The sequence below is a fragment of the Rhineura floridana genome, chromosome 3, assembly GCF_030035675.1.
Source record: "Rhineura floridana isolate rRhiFlo1 chromosome 3, rRhiFlo1.hap2, whole genome shotgun sequence".
Lineage (NCBI taxonomy): Eukaryota > Metazoa > Chordata > Lepidosauria > Squamata > Rhineuridae > Rhineura > Rhineura floridana.
The window spans coordinates 36,032,864-36,054,634 of NC_084482.1; the positions used below are offsets into that span (position 1 = coordinate 36,032,864).

Consider the following 21,771-nt stretch of genomic DNA (forward strand, 5'->3'; position numbering starts at 1 on the left):
CGAGAGTTCAAATTCTAAGGGGGGGGGGGAACCAGACGCCTTTTGGACTTTTTTCTCTCAGAGTTCTCATAATCTGTTGAAATTCATTAAAAATCAGCCATGTTCACAGAGTACCTGTAATCCTGTTACTGACATTGCCCCATACTCTGACCTTCATCTTCTTCAGTTTAAAAGTTTAAAAAATGCCTGGCTGATTTTTAATTAATTTAAAAAATTTTGGCTGGAACCCTATGATAGTGTCGGGCATGCTCAGTAAGAACCTACTGTCAGTGTTCTAAAAGCCAGACTCCCAGCTGCTGGGCTTGCCTAATCAGGGTCCACACCCACACCTGACCTTGATTTCACATTTAGACAGTCATGGCTTTCCCCAGAGAATCCTGGGAAGTGTACTTTGTGAAGGGTGATGAGAGGAGATTCCTATTCCTCTGACAGAGCTCCAGTGGTCAGACTGGTTTAACAGTCAGCCACTCTGATTGAAGGTCTGTGAGGGGAACAGAGCGTCTCCTAGCAGCTCTCAGAACCCTTCACTTAACTACACTTCCCAGGATTCTTTGAGAGAAGCCATGACTGTCCAAAGTGAAATAAATGCCTGGTGTGGATGTGGCGAGGGACAGCTTTAGTTTAAATTTAGGTGGGAGGCTACATGTGCCTGCTGTAGAATAAAAAGGTGGGGGAGACGCTGAAAAGCAATGATACTGTTTTTGAAAAGGAAAGGGGCTTCCCCTCCGCCCAGTGCCCACCCACCCATCCAATCTCCTACCCTCCTCCTCCCCTCCCTCCCCCTCCCCCAGGTCAGTGTTGGACTATGACCTGGGAGACCAGGGTTCTAATCCCCACACAGCCATGAAGCTCACTGGGTGACCTTGGGCCAGTCACTGCCTCTCAGCCTCAGAGGAAGGCAATGGTAAATCCCCTCTGAATACCACTTACCATGAAAGCCCTATTCATAGGGTCGCCATACGTTGGGGTAGACTTGAAGGCAGTCCATTTCCATTTTCAAACATGATTGCACAGAAATAAATCCCACTGAACTCAAAAAGTATGCAACTGGTCAAACCCACCATCCCTTCTCCTCCCTCCCATCCCCTCCCTCTTGCCCTTCCCTCCCCTCCCCCTCCAATCCTCCCCTTCCCCCTCCCCATGGTCAGTTTTACCTATCTTAAGCCTGATTGCACGGGAGTAAATACCATTGAACTCAATAAGCATGCAAATGATCAAGCCTGCCCTCCCCTGCCCCTTCCTTTGCCTCTCCCCCTCCAATTCCCTCCTGCTCCCTCTCCCTCCCCTCTCCCCTCCCTTTCTCCTTCCCTCTCTTCTCCCCTCCCCCTGCTCCTCCCCCATGGTCTGTTTCACCTATCCTAACCATGATTACATAGGAGTAAATCCCATTGAACTCAATAAGCATGCAAATGATCAATCTGGCTTTCCTCTCCTTCCCCTCTCCTCTTCCTTCCTCCTTCCCTTCCCTTCCCTCTTCCTTCCTGCTTTCCTGCCCACTCCAGCCATCCCTCCCTCCCCCTGGTCAGTTTCACCTATCCTAAGCATGATTGCAGGGGAGTAAATCCCACTGAACTCAATAAGCATGCAAATGATCAATCCATTCTCAGCAAGCTTGAACAGGATCCCATTTCTTACCTCCCAGATTAAAAAGCAGGGAAATTCACTAATAGGCAAAAATCCTTGTGGTTTAAGAATGTACCTATAGCCCACAGATATTTCTATCAAACTTTAAAAAGCAGGGAAATTGGTCAGCTATAGTGCTTGCTTTTTGGAAAATACACCCCGCCCCCAGTTTTATATTTATTCATGTACAATTGAATCACTTTAACTAAATGAGTTCAGTTTGTATGTAATTTTCTGTGGATTTCTTCTGTCTTGCAGAAGATCTGTCTGGTTCTGTCATTTTTTCTCCCTATACAGCCACTATGTATCCTGGTAGTCTCCTTACCCTAACCCTGCCAAAAATTATTTGGTAGTGGACCTATGTAATCTGATTTTAATTCACTGCTGCCTGTTTCATATATAATTCGTCATCTCTAATTATTGTTAAGACATCACATTCCAGACACATCATTGCATACTCTTTCCTTTCTCACTCATAATCCCCTTTTCACCTACAGTTAAGGGTTACATTCACTAATAGGCAAAAAACCTTGTGGTTTAAGAACGTACCTATAGCCCACAGATATTTCTATCAAACTTTAAAAAGCAGGGAAATTGGGCAGCTATAGTGAATGCACCAGAGGAGCAGGAGACCTGACCTCTCTGAGATACTGGACTGCCCTACAAATTGGTCAAAATGCAAACACTAGTTGAGTTGGTCTTTCACAGTCCAATCCACTTGCTGTGTAGCTTGGAAGAATTTGGTAACATGTGCCTCTGAGCATATGGTGAGTGGTGGCAATACCTGCAATCAGCCCAAATAATAGAAAGAAGACATGTGCTGTGCTGATCTTGTTTTAGCAGAGAAGAAGCAACATTATTAAGACAGTTGATATAGTTTAGATGGTCACTTTCAATATGTCTGATTTACTTTGCAATTTTAGTGAAGTTTCCTATAGTAAAACATTCTCTTTTGCTTCTGTTTCTGTGAATATGTGAGGTACAGCAACACTTTGCAACACTAAAAAAAGCTCCAAAAATTGTGGAATAATTGCACTGACTGTTCTGCAGAATAGTCTCCAGTGGACCTCAGGAGTGTCTCAGTTTGCACAAGATAAAACAGTGGGAGGTGAAATATATTCTAGCAAAATGCTAAGTGTGCTCTATGTTTTTAATTGACCCATGCCCACCTTGCCTTAAATGAAGTGGTTGAAACATAGTAGGCTGAAAACATGCATCCTCTTTTTTCCAACAACTAGAGTCATTGCTGAAGTAGCAACATATTGGAATCAGTCTGATTTTACATCAAACTGCAGTTTCAGATTCAACGGTTAATGCACCCAAAATAGAAATAGACCGTAACCTCCAATTTGAAACACAAAAGGCTGTCTTCACCATCATATGACACTGACCAGTAAAAGGCTTTGAAATTAATAACAATAAATTTGACACAGATTTCTAGGATGAATAATGAGGGAAATAGCATCTTCTATATTAGATTCTCTATAGAAATAGTAACACAGGAATGAAGCAAAGTAAGAAGAACACCAACAAACATACAAAAATGTCATTCTCCATCTTTGGAGATGGCAGGTATTGCCACCACTCACCATATGCTCAGAGGCACGTTACCAAATTCTTCCAAGCTGCACAGGAAGTGGATTGGACTGTGAAAGACCAACCCAAATTGTGTTTGCATTTTGACAACTTTGTAGGGCAGTCCAATATCTCAGAGAGGAGGTCAGGTCTCCTGCTCCCCTGATGCATTCACTATAGCTGCCCAATTTCCCTGCTTTTTAAAGTTTGATAGAAATATCTGTGGGCTATAGGTACATTCTTAAACCGCAAGGATTTTTGCCTATTGGTGAATATACCAATGAAAATGAAATGGACTGCCTTCAAGTAGATTCCAACTTATGGTGACCCTATGAATAGGGATTTCATGGTAAGCAGTATTCAGAGGGGATTTACCATTGCCTTCCTCTGAGGCTGTGAGGCAGTGACTGGCCCAAGGTCACCCAGTGAGTTTCATGGCTGTGTGGGGATTCTAACCCTGGTCTCCCAGGTCGTAGTCCAACACCTTAACCACTACACCTCATTACACCTTAAACCTTGGCCTGGTAATAAATTAGCAACCAGTGAAGACCCCTGAACAGAGGTGTTATATGCTGACAGGGTCTCACTCCTGTCAGCATCTGTTCTACAGCCTTCTGCACTAACTGCAGTTTCCAGGTCAAGCACAAGGAAAGCTCCGTACAAAGTGCACTGTAGTGATCTAGTCTTAAAGTCACCTGAACTATGTGGTCAAGCTCTCCTGGTCCAGGAAATGGTTGTAGCTGTCATACCAGACACAGCTGGTAAAAGGCACTTCTAGCCACTGAGGCTACCTGGGCCTCCAGTGGCAAAGCTGGATCCAGAAGTATCCCCAGACTGCAAACCTGTTCAGGGAGAGTGTAATCCTGTCCAGGGCAGGCAGTTGACCAATTTCTTGGACACGGGAACCTCTCGCCCACAGTGCCTCCACCTTGCCAGGATTCAAGCGCAGCTTGCTTTCCCTCATCCATCCCACCACTGTTCAAGTACCAGCCCAGGACCCGCATGGTCTCGTATCCTGCTGTACTGAATAACTCTTAGAAATACCTGGGTTCTGTGCAACTTGCAGCTAGGGTTATGATTCAGCTCACATTTATAGGCGAAACAACCTAATTCACACTTTCTGAAACAATATACAAAGAGAAACACGGCCATCCTTCTAAATTCACACTTTCCCAAATTTTGCAGAGCACTGCTCCAGCCAAGTAATGTGTACACCAGTGTGTTTACTCAGGTAAAGTGTGTGTGAAAATGTATGCATTAGTGAAAATAACATACAAAAATGCATTGAAGTAGGGAAGCTATTAGGCAAAATTGCATGCAAAGATGTTATATTCTGAGAAGCTCTCACTAAGATGCTACTGCATTTTCATGAGGGCTTTTTTAAAAAAAATCAAACTGATGTGGAAATGTGGAGAACAAAAAAGTGGAAAAATAAGGAATTCTCCCACTCCTGCTTCCGGCATCAAAACAACAAAAGGAGCAGTTCCTCTACACCAGCCTTCCCCAACTTGGTGCCTTCCAGATGTTGTTGGACTCCAACTCCCACCAGCCCCAACCAGCATGGCCAGTGGTCAGGGGTGAGGTTAGCTGTAGTCCAACAATACCTGGAGGCACCAAGTGAGGTGAGGCTGCTCTCCAGTACCTTAGCTTGCCTTGGGAATTGTGAAAAATAAGGGCCAGTTTACACAGCCATTTTGTTCATATCAGGAAAGTTATGTGAGTGAGCTGCTACACACATTCCTTTCTGACTGATTCTCAGAGTCCTGTTCATTTGCACCAGAGAAGCTCCGAGATAAATACAGTGGGGAAATGAAGCTGAGGACTGAACGTACAGAGGGTCTGTTCGTCTTCCTTCCACTGATTGTGTCATTTGTGTTGATGGGAATTAATGCTTGAGAGGCTGGCTGGCGGTGATGGGAGTTGGAGTCCAACAATCTTCTTATCCAAATGTTAACAAGTGGAAGAATAAAATAACAAAGAGAATGGAGATGGCAATGTATTAAGGGATTAATGTGATCAAATGTTCTCTCTACTGAGGTTTTGTTTCCATTGCAGATGAGAAGTAAACCAAAGGCCTCATTGAAAATATAGGTTTGAGGAGGAGGAGAGGAGGGGTCCCAAGTGGCACCACACAGGTGTCCCTGGAAGAAGTCCCAGATATAGGAAGAGAATGGGCAGAACCCTGTGAGAGTGCAGGAGACCATTGCAATGGCTGAATTGGAGGAGTGAAAGGTCAAGGGGTAGAGCAAGGATCGGCAAGAGCTTTAAAGATGAGATTGAGGAGTTGATGCTGGATGCAGAAGGGGATCCAGTTGTAAGGGGAGGCTTCATGTGGTCTGAGCAACAGAAAAAAGGATTTGGATAAGGGAGTGACCAAAAAAGGTCAGAGGGAAGAATATGCAGAGGGTTGCAGCAGTAGTGAAGGCAGAAGATGACCGGAGCAGATACCCTCAAACTTTGTCCTAATGAGCCATCTCATCTTAAGTAACAAAAGGTTAGGCTCCTCTCCAAGTATAAGTAAGGGGATGTCTAGATGGCAGCTCTCTCTATGCTCTTGGTTAGGTGCTTTCAGTCTAAATGCCTGGAGCAAAGAAGGAAGATACCATGAATCAATCTGCCTGCCTGCCTGCCTGCCTGCCTGCCTGCCTGCCTGCCTGGCTGTCTTTAGGCTCATAGCAGACACCCCTGCTGTAGGACCAGCATGGGCTATGCAGTCTGCCCAGCAAAAACTGCCCTATAAGCCCACAAAAACATTTCTCCCTTTCCCCACATATTCCTGTCGGTGTGGTGTAGCTGCCTGTGAATAAACTAAAGGCCACCCAAAACAAAACACAAAAAGGGAGGGTTACCTATTGCCCGAAGACGGCACGGTTGGGCATCTGCAGTTCTTGCTTTGAGACTGTGGCTACATCAGAGAATGCCCCTGTTCCTTGTGCCCACCAAGATCCCCTCCTTCAGAGTTTCCTCAGCCAAACTTGAAGGACAAGTGGACTCCAAGGTGCTTCCTCGGGATTGCTCAAGCAGCAATTGTGAGGATCTTTTTTGCAAGGAAACAAAAAGCAATGCTAATTGGTGTCTGCAAAAACAAATCAATGACTTAGGTAAAGCTGTCTAAATTATTTGGTGAGAATTGAACAAAAGGAACAGGTCAGAGTGTCTTCTGTGATATAGATAATGGCTTTTGTGAAAATTGTGGGACAGGATTCTTGATATCCCAGCACCCAGAGTGATTTTCAAGCAGGGTTGTTGAAACCTTTAAAAATCTGTCTTTAATTGCTAACAAAAATAGTTACCTGAAGTTAAAACAGCCAGCTATTTTCTGGGTACGTGCAGAAAACTTCAGCCTCATTCACTTCAGTATAATTAAACAAACTGATAACCAGATGTTACAGTGATCCACAACTGAGCATGTAGATGCCATACATCATGTCTGGTGTGGTAATCACACAGGGAGAACTAGACAGTACAAGAAATGCAGGCTGCTACTGCTCTGTATTTTCTTTCTCCATCCTTTGCAGCGTCATGCAATAGAGCACAGTACATGATCTAACACCATCATGTTGTGTGTTCTTTTGCCCCCCACCTCACATATGTGGCTAGCAGGAGCAAGGAAACATACTGAATGATGATGTCACACTTTGTGGATGGTTACGCAATGGGCTATTTTTCAATTAGTGCTAGATTTAAGGACTTTCCGAGTGAAAAGTCCTTTTCCTGTTGGAGTAACACTATCATCTCTTGGTGATTTGCTTGCACTAGTTGTTCCCATGCTTAGAAGTTATAGAGCATTATATCTATCCTATAAGGACATTACAGAAGTGGAAGAGAGCCAGTGGGATATGTAGATCATTAAACATAAGAAAAGCCTTGCTGGATTATTCCAAAGTCCTATCTAGGCCAGCATTCTGTTCTTACAGTGGTCACCTCTTGGAGGGCCTTTTACTGCCTCTGATACTGGAGGTCATATATCACCATTATAATAAGTAGCCATTGATAGCTTTATCAACTTCCTGCCATGGATTAAACCAAGCCTGACAGTCACCCTTGTTAACAACCTCTAAGGCAAAGGAGATGTTTCAACATCTGTATGAGCAAATGAGAAGGGATTTGCCATCCCAACCGTCTTTCTTTGAATTTCAGTTTTTGAAACACCTTCTACTGAATCAGTGATCTGATCCATCTATTGTAGTAATCAATCCGTCCAGCCTACTACACAGCTTGGAAAAGTTACTTTTTTGAACTACAACTCCCATCAGCCCCAGCCAGCATGGCCACTGGATTGGGCTGATGGGAGCTGTAGTTCAAAAAAGTAACTTTTCCAAGCTCTGGCCTACTATTGCCTTCAGTAGGGATGGTGAACCTGTGACTCTCCCAGACATTCCTGGTCTGGAACTCCCAACACCCCTGATGATATGTCCTAGCTGCTGAGGATGGTAGGTGTTGGAGCCCAACACCATCTGGAAGACCACAGCCTAGGAGCAGCCCTTCAGGATCTTAGGCCAGAGGCCTTTTCCATCCCCTGCTACCTGAGACCCTTTAACTAGAGATACCAGGGATCATCCCCTTTTTGTCTGCAAATCTGGTGCTCAATCACTGAATCGTAGTTCTCTTTGGGACAGGAAGGGCCAAAAAAACTAAATAAATGTTGTTTACAAAGGAATTGCAAGTTCTTAATTAATCATTCCATTTTCTTCTGTGAAATATTTGTAATTGTAGCTAAAATCCTATACCCACTCACCTGGGAGTAAGTTGGAGAGGAATTCACTTTAGAGTAGTCAGTATGGGATTGTGCTGTATATAAAATGTAACCCTCCTCTCACTCTCATTAATGCAAGCTCTAATGTCTATATGGTTCCATAAATTATGGAGGTTTGTACAGCATGTGATCTATATGCTGGGGGGGGGGATACAAAGGGGAAATAATTGAGAAATTAAAACATAGCTATAACCTTGAAACATAGTAAGTAAAAGAGTCTTCCACCAATCCCAGAAAAGACACTTTCTCAATCCCCAGCTCTGACCCACTTTATCAGAGAGGAAACACAACCGAGAAAGTCAATATGCAGCCAATAACAATGGAGTCAATAGTGCCAAGCCAGGAAGAAACAAAGGGACAGCTTTCCAGTGGACAGCATCTACTCGTAGAAAAGATCCGCAGCAAGCAGACACCAGAGCAAGTGGGTAAATGGAACGAAACTGTAGGCTTCTAAGTCACAGGTTGACATGCGGGTGTTGAGGAGGAGACATATCCCAAAATAAAACAGCTGGGGAGAAAATGGAACACCAGCTCTGCTTTCTGGAGTGGAAAGTTGGCACCTGGTGCATGCACACACTTCAGTGGAAGACAAGTTGTATTAGGCAAGGAGTCTGTGAGTCCTGAAGCTTCAGAGCTCTCTAGCTCTTTCTCTTTTTGGAAATTGTGGATGTTAGTGCAGTTTGGTGAGAAATGGAGCCAAAGACCTGCTACGTTCCACATTTCCATGGAGGGAGAGCAAGCAGAGACTGTCCCCCACCCCCTTTGCACCCGCTGCCCCTCTACTGTGTTGTGCTGCTATCAGTTTCCACCACCCATGGAAAGGAAGCTGGGCTTCTTTCTGTACAGGTTGCCTGCATTCCTCCCTTTTCAGCTGTGCAGGATGAGGAAAAAATGTTAGTTGTGCTGAAACAAGGATCTTCCATGCCATCGCTGCAGGTACAGGAACTGGAGAGTCTGTGCATATATTACCTGTGATAGATTGCCTTGTTTACTAAGTCATAATTGGTGTACTTACTTTGGTGTAAATGGCAAGTTTTCCTCTACGTCTGCGGTTTTTTTAGACTTTCTGCCTTCAAGAAGGACTTTCAGGTCAACTTTACTGACCATCTGTGTGAACCATCTGCCATGGGTCTCCCATGCCTTGAAGTTGTTTCTGAGGCATGTTGTTACAGGGCACAAGCTCAGATCATGAGGGGCACTGGCCTGATTATTTGGCCACCTCATTGCCCTGCATGAACTGAGAATGCATGCTAAAGTTATCTCTTCCCGTGGCTGCTCAGTTGCAGAGGAAGATCAGGAAAGCAACCCTACTCTTCCTGATCTTCTCAGGGAACCGCTGGTAAGCTTCTGAGGAATTCCATGGTTTCCTGGAAAGAGTACAGGTTTGAAAACCACTGCTCTTAAGTGGCCGAAGGTAATTCTTAAGATGAATGCAAGAGTCTGACAAAAGGTTACTGCAGCTTAGGTTACCCTAGCTCCCATCAGAGGTAGCCAATGTGTTTTCCAGAGGCTGTTGGATTAAAGCTCCCACTATCCCTAATCATTAGCCATGCTGGCTGAGGCTGATGGGAGTTGGAATCTACAGCTTCTGGAGCTACCCCTGCCCTAGTGAAATGTAGGAAGAGATGGGAGAGACCCTTGAGGGGGGAAAGCTATGTGAAAACATATTACATGAGTGTAAGCACCAGAATTTAGGCCACAGATTTGTATCTCAAGCTTAAGAATCCAGAAGGGGCATTGGTATGTGAATGGAGTTCAAGGAGGGCTGGCAAAGCTTTTATTTCAGGGAAAAGGGGCCATTAGGCCTCAGCTTGAGTAAGCAGTAGGGAATGGTGCAGAATTTGGTCACCAAATTGCCTCTCAAGTCTGGGACAGTGCTGAAACAATAGGAAAAGTCTCTGCAGGAGTCAATGGACAGACTCACCCATGCTTCTGTATAGCTCGGTCTGTTATCACTTCATTTGCTCAACCTTTGTCAAGTCTGACCCAAATGTCTGAACTGCCTCCATTGAAAAGTATTGCATTTGAGAGGAAGTGAAAATGGCCCGTGCAGTGCTTGACATGGTATAACTCTTTCAGACGCCAAACCATGACTTCATGTTGCAGAAGTCAAGTAGGAACACGCGTGCGTGAACAGGGCGAATGGAAGGCCACGCAGGCGTGGGAGCAGCAAGGCAGTAATGTAGTAAGAGCACCTACCTTGGTTGCAGCCTTGAAAGGAGCCTTGAAAGATGGGTATCCTAATGGGCACAGGGTGTGTTGATTGTTATTAAAACATGAAATTATACCATGTAGCGGTGGTGTGTGTGTTTTGTACATTATAGGGTTATTAGCTTTTCATCTTTTCTTTTTTCATTGGAAAAAACCTCTAGCTATCAGAAGCTTAGTAGGGGCAGTAGGCCAGGCAGAGTGGTACACATTTGTGAAACTTACCATCTCTAAGCCTACTATATCCTAACGTAGTAAAGTCCATTCAGCTTCTGAGTGCTGCTGGTTGGGGGAGAGAACTCTTGGAATATCCACAGCACTTCCGAACCGTTCTTAGTTTGCCACGAATCAAACCCCTCACTCCCACCAAGAATGTAGTGCTAGGTCACGTGGAGGTGGCAGAGAATTGGGAAACTGGACCCTAGCACAGAAGTGACTAACTACCACCCTTTTTTTGTTGACAGGGAGCCTAAGGGATCTAAGTTTGTCTTGCTTCTGCTTGGCTTTTGCCTTTTTCCACTGGGAAGTGGAGTCTTCTGTTGTCTTCCTCTTGTTTAATCATGACCGAGGCATGTCACTTGAACAAAGAGAGCGAAAATACATGGGCTTGGCCACCCCTGCATTTCCTTCTAAGCAGCTATTTGCCCTGCTTGTTCACTAAGCTATCTTCCTTGAAAACACTTGCATTACTTGGCTATTTATATCCTGTGTCAATTGCCCAGTGAAATCAAGCTCCTTTCTGCAGACAGAAATTCACTCGGGGCTGGAATAAATTATGGAGGAATTTCTTTTCAAATTGGCACTGGGGCGCAGACCTACAAATTAAGCTGTGCACTTGTAACTCCTCAGCTTTGTGCATTTCAGAAATAGTCAGTAGTGCATAAAAAGCCTGCAGAAGCTTTCAGAGCCACTTTGCGAGAGTTGGATCAAAGCAAAGGCAAGAGTTGTTTTTCATCAACAGGCTTTGTGTAAGCTGCCAGCGTTCTAGTCTGTAAATGTAGCCCTTTATCAAATGAATAGCAAGCTCATAAGGAGTCAAGGTCTGTATTTGTGTACATCATGTGAAATATGTAAGCTTGTGAACTGCATGATGAACCATTTCCTGACTTCATCAGGAAATTCACACTCAGTTCAGGAGAAAAGTAGATGCTGTCTGCAGAGCAAGCCTACAGTTTACATTTCCAACTCTTTAGCCTTGGGAGCAGGGCCAGTGCCAGAGGTTGGCATCAGCAGGCACCTGCTGAGTCCCATGCCTCAGCAAGGGGCCTATAGTCAATCCCCTAAGCCCCCTGGCCCTGCTCCTCCTCCTTGCTCCCTGGTTGCCCGCCTTCTCTGAGTGAGTGAGTGAGTGAGTGAGTGAGTGAGCAAGCAAGCAGTGTTTGGAGCAAGCAAGAGGAGGAGAAACCACTCTTTCCCTCTGGGCTCAGCGGAAGAAGGCAAGCAAACGGATAGTGAGAGCAAAGAGGACAGGGCCTTACCAAACACATTTTTCCCAAGGGCCTGCTTGAAGGTCCTGTGGCCTTCAGAAACAGATCTTGGGGCACAACTACACTCTAAATTGAAACCAATTTCAAATTTGTGTGTAAATGTCCTGTCTGTGCATTTGTATTTTATAAAAGAACTAAATTTAAAAGGCATCTAAAGGAAGACAGATAATATTTGTCTATCCAATTATGAGCAGCATGGAAGAATAAACTTTTTTTTATCTTCCTCTCTCCCCCTTAAATAGGGTCATCCCCTGATTGGGAGTAGCTTCAGGAAGTAGTTCTTCACACAACACAAAATAAGTTTCTGGAATTCACCCCCATAAGATATTGAGCAGGCTTCTGGGATAGCTTTTTTTTTAAAGGATTGCACAGTTGTAAGGAAGAGAAGTCTAGTAGCCATCATATCCAAAAATATCTATTTCAAACAATTTCTGAGGATGTTGATTTTTTACTATAAAAGTCAAAACTCCGGGCTGATCCTCTCACGTTTTGAACAACTTCAGTCATCATTCTGATAGGTTGTCTTCACCTTTTATTTAGTTAGGAGCTATAACTTGGCATTTTATAGCCCTTTCAGTGTTCAAAAACACTTATATGGTCTCAGTTCTTAGAGCAGCCACATAGGGTAGGTGCCGATGAATATTATTATTACTATATTGCAGATGGGAAGGCTGAAGGTTGAGAATGGTTGAATTCACACACTAAGATCATGGCATAATGAACCAGGATATGATTGAGTGAGATGCGCCCTTTTTTGCCACTGCACTTTTCCCTTTGCACAAGTGGCTGAACAAGCCAGAATGCAGCTCTTAACCACAGCTTCCCATTGCACACAAACCCAGAAACGATGGCTAATGGCTTACAAACAAGCCAAGTTATTAGGTCATGGTTTAATGTTGGCTTGATATCCTGGCTTGTATGTGAACCAATAATCATAGTTTCTGGATCTGCATGTATTGGGAAGGTTAAGAGCTGAGTTCTAACTTCTTCAGCTGCTCACCTGATGGGAGGAACCAAGGGGCTGCAGAGGAGATTTGTGTACCTATATACAGCCAGAAACTGAGGGTGTGAGCCAGGCCATTGTGGCTTCCTGAGAGTTGAGGGCAGAGGTGGGATTTGAACCAGGGATTTTCTGATTTGTAGTATAAGTGCGTAGTCCCTGTGCCCTACCAGCTCTCTCATCACCGTTGGAAAAGAACGGGGGGGGGATCTTTAAAATTAGCATGTATTGAAAAGTATTTCTTGACTTCTAATTTTTCTCCTGTATTGCTTTTCCTTTGGCTTTCTCCTTATCTTCTTTCAATTTATCCTCCTTTCTCCCTAAACCAGAACCGGGGAACCTTTGGCCCTCCAAACATCATTGGGCTGTGACTCCCATTGTCCTTGGCTGTTGGCCAGGCTGGCTGGGGAAGATGGGAGTTGGAGATCAGCAACATCTGGAGAGCCTCAGGTTTTCCCCACTGCCCTCAATCTGTCTATTTCTGATACATTTTGAAACATAGCCTTTGATTCTTCATAGGAAGTTCAGAATATTATTGCTGTGCATGAAGAGGCAGCTACTGGAGAAGCAGGTGTCTGATTTGTAATTATTGGCAGGGGGAGGGTTTGCCACTCATTTTATATGGCACTTTTATATAGGCTAACACCAGGCCATTTAAATATCAGACAGATCTCAGAATTGACACTGTAGGCTGTGTGTTATTGGCAGCTGCTTGTATCAGATCAGATACTTCATAGACAGAACAAGGGCTATGGCTGTTGAATGCATGAAGGATACTTTTGCAAAACCTAAAAATCAGGTTTAGGAGTATTAAACGAATAGTGACATTTTTGAAAATTGTATTTCTATGTCATGGGGAAATCATAGATATGCAGCCTAAGATCACTTAGATTGTACTTTTGGCACTACAACCTACAGAATATCCTAAAGTGTGACCCAAAACCTGGCATTTTCTGCTATTACTCCTGTACAACGGACTGTCTTTCCCACTGCCTTATGTGAGACAACAACTACCAGTTGCTTCAGACATCTTGTGAGGGCTTCTGTTTCCACCCAGTCTTTCCCTGACCCATAGGACTGGACTCTGTTTTAAGTGTATGAATCCCCTGAATCTGTTTTATTTGCTTTTTATATGCTTTTATGTTTTATACCGTTGTTACATTGGTTTTAGGGTGTACTTTTGTTTTAATGGATGTTGTTTTTATATTGTATACCATCTAGAGATTTTTGAAATATTAAGCAGTTTAGAAATGCTTTTTAGTAAAAAATAGAAGCTTTATCAGTTCTCTAAGTGCCTGTCCTTGTATAGCCCAAATGGCATCATCCATGCAAAAGAGCGAGGTATCAGCAGGTGAACCCCAAGGTTTACAAAAGTACAGAAAATGGGGGAGACAAATGGGAGAAGGGCAAAGCAGCACAGTGAAGACTGAGCATGCTCAGTGTCCATGGAATGCTGACTGACTGTTGGGGGAAAAACCTGGAAACCTGGATGGAAATGGAAGTAGAATGCAGTATTATGAAGTGGAGCACTCCATACTGCAACATTTTGTTATCATTGATTGATGCCTCACATTTTATTATTGAAGTACATATTTTAATAGGTGCTGCTTCAAAAATGTAGGTTCATGTTATACTTGGAGTACTAACTGTGATTCATGACGTATTATTTGGTTTTCCCTCCCTTTCCTCCGCCCCACCCCCATCCCACCTAGGTCTGCCTTATGGATGGGAAGAGGCCTATACAGCAGATGGAATCAAATACTTCATCAAGTGAGTCCTGTCATCAGCTCTCTGAAGGCAGTTAATAGCACATTTGGGGAAAAACAGATTAAATGTTTGTGTCGGGGGAGGAGGAAGGCTTGAAGTCTTCTGGACAATATAAAAATGTGATATATATCATCTGGGTTGCACATTCTAATGAATGTAGCCACTGTGTTATATTTCACACAGGTAGCCAAAGCACTCTCCAGCTGACCTGCTCTCTGAAAGTTCACAGCTATGCATATTTTAGGATTAGGGTAGTGAAATGAAATGTACCTTAAGTTTAAATCATGACAGTTCAGTCAATGGGACTTTGGTTACCAGTCTGTAGGAAACATGGCTCCAGCATATTCCTTTGAAACTCCAAGCTAAAGGCAATCAGATAACACCTTGCTTGGTTCTGTGATTAAGGTGTTTTTTTTAATATACGAATATCATAGTTAAAACAATTTTCTCTTGGGGAGAAAAAAGAAAAAAATCAGGGCTAAACACTACAACCAAATTGATCAATAACAAGTGCTAGAATAAAACTGGAATTATGACATAATAGGATTCCACTGCTAAACATAGGACGATCCTTAGCAAAACCTGATACTCCCAGTTTCCCCAACCTCGCAGCTGACCTGCCCCACCTCAGCCCCATTCAGGTGAGCAACTCCAGTGTCAAGAGGGCAGCTCTGCCTCATCACATGCACCATTAGTAAGCAAGGAACTGTGGCAAACAGTGCAGAAGTTGCTGCAGGAGTCCAGGTTAATCCTGTCATTAAAAACAGCACCAGTCCAAAATATTTTGCTGTCTGAAGTGAAGTGCAAATGGTATGCGTGCATACAGAGACACACCCACCCATGCTGTCTCAGCAACAATAACAACAACAACAATTTTTAAAGTCTCACTGCATCATTCACCAATTTCTGCCTTCATCTAGGCTCCCTCCCCATGTTGTCACCTGAAGCAGGTCATTCCACCTTGTGAGGCCAACCCTGGTTAAAAGGTACGCTGCAGACACAAACTCAGATTTCACAACAATATTCATTCATTTCTATCCTATAAGCTCATGTAAAATAGACTGTGCGGTGTACAAGATCTCAAAACCAAGAAAATATAGCAAGTAAAGTTGAAGCAAAACACATAAAAGAAACTGAAGTACAGGATACATTGCTTGACCAGAAGGCTATAAAAAGACCAAGCAATTTTCATAAGAAGGCTTGCTGAAATGACCAAGTCTTCATTTGGCGCCTAAAACTCATCCAGCTTGGTTTCACTAGGTAGAGAGTTCCATAACTCCGGTTCCGCCACACTAAATGCACAATTCCTTGTTGAGGACAGTCTTAACACTGCCAGGCACAGTCAGGTGTGCCTCAGTGGCAGATCTCAAAAACATAGAAAATAAGCTGGTCTTTTAAGCAAACAATGAACATTTTAGTGGTACCAGTAATTCTTTGGGTGCAGCTCTGGGGCTAAGTGAAAAAAAACCAGTCAGCTGCTTGGCATTTTTATTTGCTTGTTTCTATAAAAAGTAGTGATACTGCTTCCTGGTGCTGTCCTATATTGTTGTTGTTGTTATGTGCCTTCATTACAACTTATGGCAACCCTATGAATCAGTGTTAAGATCCTCCGTGGCGCAGAGTGGTAAGCGGCTGTAATGCAGCCGAAGCTCTGCTCACGGCCGGAGTTCGATTCCAACGGAAGGAGGAAGTTGAATCTCCGGTAAAAGTGGTCGAGGTCCACTCAGCCTTCCATCCATCCGTGGTCGGTAAAATGAGTACCCAGCATATGCTGGGGGGTAAAGAAAGGCCGGGGATAGAAATGACAATCCCACCCCATATATACGGTCTGCCTAGTAAACGTCGCAAGACGTCACCCTAAGAGTTGGAAATGACTCATTCTACAAGTGCGGGGACACCTTTACCTTTATGAATCAGTGACCTCCAGGAGCATCTGTCATGAACCACCCTGTTCAGATCTTGTAAGTGTCCTATATAGTGTGGTAGAAAAAGTTCTTCCTGGGAAGCTGGGGAGGGGAGGAAACCTGAGCTCTGTACCTGAGTGCTTGTGTGTGTGTGCCTGTTCTGAATCTTAATCAGCAACAAGGCATCGCTTCAGAATGTGCAAAATGTTAAGTGTCATAATCGCATGCTTGTGTCATCGAAGCAAAAAAGATTAAGGGGGAAATGTGCATGTATGAAATGTCATCCACAGTTGACAAAAAGCGAGACAATCTGTGCCAACACATTACTTGTAAAGATCTCTCATGAGACGTAAGACAGAGTTGACATTGAGAAGATGTTGCAGAAAGTGCACCATCTGAAACACAATGTCAGATTTCACAAAAGCTTGAAAAGGGATAATCCTCTGGAGAAAGTTTTTTAAAAAACTGCAGAGAATTAAGATCAGCCCCGCTTCCCCATTTGTTCTTTAGTTTTCCCCAAATTAAAGGATTTTAAAAATAATTTTCCTTTTGGACAGATCAATCTTCAAAGAATTTCATAGAGGCAAGCCCTCTTCAGATGAATATGAAAGAGATTTGGCAGCTGTAAGAGGATCTTTTAAAGTTAAGATTTTAAAATGCAGTCTTCGTATCATCAGTGTATGGTAGCATCTTGAAAACAATGGCACTGCAGGGCTCCACCACATACCCACAGCTCCCCACTCTCATCAGTGCAGGATAAAGTTTCATGCAGGCACCCCATTGATGAAAATATGGCAGCTCCTGCACATGCTCACTTTAATGTGTGCATCAGAGCATATCTGCATGGAGAAGCCAGAGGGTTGGTGCAATGCGGCAACTGTCCTGTCCTGGTTATTTTCAGCTTTCACTGTCTTGCATTGTCTGCTGCTTCTTATGCTTCCGTTTCTAACATCCTTTTTGCTTTCCTGAGTCTGTACACATTGGACACTATCCACTGAAGAGTGTTTTAAAAAGGGCTTTATATCTTCTGAGTAATATACAATCTTGAGATATAAGTTAAGATGCCTGTGAGAAGCTGTCTGAGCTAAGGCAGAAAGGGACTTTCCCCTGTAAAGTGTCCGTTGTGTGTCTGCCTCCAGTGAATGGGAGTGGAGAGCTGCCATCTTGAGAGCCACAGTGCCAGCCTCAGACATTTTGCAGCCTGAAGAACAGCCCAGTGGTGCCCTGCTCTCCCTGCTAGGGCCAGCACTGATCCCACAGGGGAAGGCACAGGGTTACCATACACACACACACTTCTGCCAGAATCCTAGTCTGGATTCCTCACCTCTTATTTTACTTTTTATAAGCCGTTCACACAACTGCTAATTGCATGAATAGCATCTTGGCTGGCTTGGCCCTATATTCATCTGTTTGGACCCAACTTTGTGTTCCATTTCTCCGGGAGATGAGAAGACAGAACTAGACACAGGTCCTTTACAGCAGTTATCCCGAGACAGTGTGTTGACTAGAGGTTCGTGGTTCACACTTGCTTTTAGGAGGGGCCATAAGGTATGTCACTATCACTTGGCTTTTAGTCTGGCAGGTCTTTTTAAGACCAGGGGTGGAGAACCAGTGGCCTCCCGATGTTGTTGGACTACATCTCCCATCTTCCCTGGCTGTTACCCACCCTGGCTGAGGCTGATGAGAACTGGAGTCCAACAATATCTGGAGGGCAACACAGGTTCTGCTACTGCTGTTTAGGCAGTGTGTTGTTTTTGCTGTGTTGATTTCCTATCGGGTGTGTTTTGTTTATCTTTTCTTGCATACCACATTAAACCTTGAAAGGGCAGTTACAGAAATATGTTAGATTAATATCAGTGAATAATTCTGGATTCTTTCTTATAGGGGTGCTGTGTCTAGGCACATAGGGTGGTATCCAACTGACTTGTTCCATCACCACCAGGATATCCGCTTGCACAACACAACTCCCCCCCTGCATGTGCTTCATGCCTCCCCCCCAAATCTGCTCCAAAGGATTTGGGGAAAACCCAGAACAGATTTAGGGGGCACACAGGAGGGAAGGAGATGTGGGGAAAGTTCTGTTGTGCCAGGGGAAACTTTTGCGTTGATGGAACAAGTTAGTTGGATACTGCCTCTAGGTCTGCACAATAATGTGTCAGCCACCAGGCATGGATTGTGGCTTTTCAAGTGCTTGACAACTCTCCTGTTTTTGCAGTTCCAGGCAAACTATGAGCAGCTTCACTCAGCTGTTCAGCCCAGGATGGCCAGCCACACTTGGCTGGTGAGGTGTGTTGTTGTAGCTGTTTGTTTGTTTTCAGTTTGGTGGTTCACACAGTTTGTGCAGGCCTATAGGTATAGCACAGTGGGGAGGAGAGCCTGGCTCGGAGTCCAGAGTCTGTGAGTTCAAATCCCTGCTCATGTTTCCTGGTGTCAAGGGCCAGCTAAAGATTCCCCCCACACACAGTGAGTGGCTCAGTGTCGTGTCCAGGGCTGGACTCAGGAATCAGACCAGTTGATGAAAGCAATTCAGTTTTTATTAAAGTGATATGCAGACAGAGACTACGTCTCCTCATGAAGCAACACAATACACGTGTCCTGCGACATGCAAGAGAGTTGACAGAACAAGGAATTCACATTCATCCGGTCCCTTAAGGAGGGGGCTTTTTGGCGCGAACTCTCTCACTCAACATACTTTCATCCATGCCCCTTCTCTCTCTCCCCCTTGCGTGTTTCTGCTGTCTCCTAGTCTGGGGTGAAGGGGGAAGCTCTGCCCCCTCCTCTTCTGAGAGTTCAGACTCGAGGATGGGTGAGAGCGGGGGGGGGCTTGGCTTAAACTGTCGAGCGGGCTTTTCTCTGGCTGAGGAGGGAGTTGCATTCCCCCTCCTTTCGCCTCTAACTGTTCTGGTCTGGTAAGGGGGGTGAGCGTGGGAAGTTCCTGGGAATCGTCTGTGCCTGGAGCTTCAAGGTCTTCACTGCTAAACAGTCCTGTCTCTGGGACTTCTCCCCCCTCCTCTTCCTCTAATGCACACAGCTCTGGGAAAGTGATCTGCTCCTCCTCATCCTCTGAAGTGCTAGGGCCCCAATCCTGCATCCTGACACTCAGGGGTTACGTGCCCTGCCACCTGTGGAGCCGTGGGCAAGCTGCATAGTCCCAAGGAGCCCAGTTGCCCCCCAGCTGGAAGTTGCGGACAAGGAAGGGGCTGGCTTGTGAAGCTGTGGCAAGCTGAGCAGGCCCTAGCCAGCTGGGGAGGACTAGCCTCAGAGGGAGGCAATGGTAACCCCCCTCTGAATTCTGCTTACCATGAAAACCCTATTCATAGGGTCACCATAAGTCAGGATCGACTTGAAGGCATTCCAGGCCATAATTAAGTATTCCATGAAACTGACACTGAGTGGCCACATTAAGTTAGTGAAATCTTTCATTGTCCTTAGTGTAATTGCACGTGTTAAGGCATTGCACAGTCAATTCCAGACTTGAGGAAATTCTCAGTATAGTGGCATCCAGGGTCCCGTGCCTAGGCCTCCCCTCCCCCCTGATTTACCTGAGGTTAGGGTTATGCTGTGGGCAGAAGTCTGAGGTGAGCCAAGAGCTATGAGACAAAGCCAGTTGGTAGGACCAAAGGGTGAATCAGGAATGAAGTACAATTCAGAACTGAGAAGTAAATGAAGTCAGAACAAAAGGATACAGGAACATAAGAACATAAGAAGAGCCTGCTGGATCAGGCCAGTGTCCCGTCTAGTCCAGCATCCTGTTCTCACAGTGGCCAACCAGGTGCCTGGGGGAAGCCCGCAAGCAGGACTCGAGTGCAAGAACACTCTCCCCTCCTGAGGCTTCCGGCAACTGGTTTTCAGAAGCATGCTGCCTCTGACTAGGGTGGCAGAGCACAGCCATCATGGCTAGTAGCCATTGATAGCCCTGTCCTCCATGAATTGGTCTAATCTTCTTTTAAAGCCATCCAAGCTGGTGGCCATTACTGCATCTTGTGGGAGCAAATTCCATAGTTTAACTATGCGCTGAGTAAAGAAGTACTTCCTTTTGTCTGTCCTGAATCTTCCAACATTCAGCTTCTTTGAATGTCCACGAGTTCTAGTATTATGAGAGAGGGAGAAGAACTTTTCTCTATCCACTTTCTCAATGCCATGCATAATTTTATACACTTCTATCATGTCTCCTCTGACACGCCTTTTCTCTAAACTAAAAAGCCCCAAATGCTGCAACCTTTCCTCGTAAGGGAGTCGCTCCATCCCCTTGATCATTCTGGTTGCCCTCTTCTGAACCTTTTCCAACTCTAGAATATCCTTTTTGAGATGAGGTGACCAGAACTGTACACAGTATTCCAAATGCGGCCGCACCATAGATTTATACAACGGCATTATGATATCGGCTGTTTTATTTTCAATACCTTTCCTAATTATCGCTAGCATGGAATTTGCCTTTTTCACAGCTGCCGCACACTGGGTCGACATTTTCATCGTGCTGTCCACTACAACCCCAAGGTCTCTCTCCTGGTCGGTCACCGCCAGTTCAGACCCCATGAGCGTATATGTGAAATTAAGATTTTTTGCTCCAATATGCATAATTTTACACTTGTTTATATTGAATTGCATTTGCCATTTTTCCGCCCATTCACTCAGTTTGGAGAGGTCTTTTTGGAGCTCTTTGCAATCCCTTTTTGTTTTAACAACCCTGAACAATTTAGTGTCGTCAGCAAACTTCACTGCTCACTCCTAATTCTAGGTCATTAATGAACAAGTTGAAAAGTACAGGTCCCAATACCGATCCTTGAGGGACTCCACTTTCTACAGCCCTCCATTGGGAGAACTGTCCGTTTATTCCTACTCTCTGCTTTCTGCTTCTTAACCAATCCCTTATCCACAAGAGGACCTCTCCTCTTATTCCATGACTGCTAAACTTCCTCAGAAGTCTTTGGTGAGGTACCTTGTCAAACGCTTTTTGAAAGTCTAAGTACACTATGTCCACGGGATCACCTCTATCTATATGCTTGTTGACACTCTCAAAGAATTCTAATAGGTTACTGAGACAGGACTTTCCCTTGCAGAAGCCATGCTGGCTCTGCTTCAACAAGGCTTGTTCTTCTATGTGCTTAGTTAATCTAGCTTTAATAATACTTTCTACCAGTTTCCCAGGGACAGAAGTTAAGCTAACTGGCCTGTAATTTCCGGGATCCCCTCTGGATCCCTTTTTGAAGATTGGCGTTACATTTGCCACTTTCCAGTCCTCAGGCACAGAGTAGGACCCGAGGGACAAGTTACATATTTTAGTTAGCAGATCAGCAATTTCACCTTTGAGTTCTTTGAGAACTCTCGGGTGGATGCCATCCGGGCCTGGTGATTTGTCAGTTTTTATATTGTCCATTAAGCCTAGAACTTCCTCTGTCGTTACCACTATTTGTCTCAGTTCCTCAGAATCCCTTCCTGCAAATGTTAGTT

General features: G+C 44.5%; 1 protein-coding gene across 3 annotated transcripts in view; it reads left to right on the top strand.

The window, feature by feature from the left end:
* STXBP4 (syntaxin binding protein 4) overlaps window positions 1-21,771 on the top strand; it is a 211,224-nt gene that overhangs the window by 155,912 nt on the left and 33,541 nt on the right. For 2 of the 3 annotated variants that reach the window (XM_061615297.1, XM_061615301.1), the window contains one exon: window positions 14,362-14,419. In XM_061615297.1, the coding sequence (XP_061471281.1) occupies window positions 14,362-14,419 (58 nt within the window). Of the gene's footprint in view, window positions 1-14,361; window positions 14,420-15,336; window positions 15,377-21,771 lie in introns of those variants that run through there. The other variant, XM_061615300.1, reaches the window with a different exon arrangement.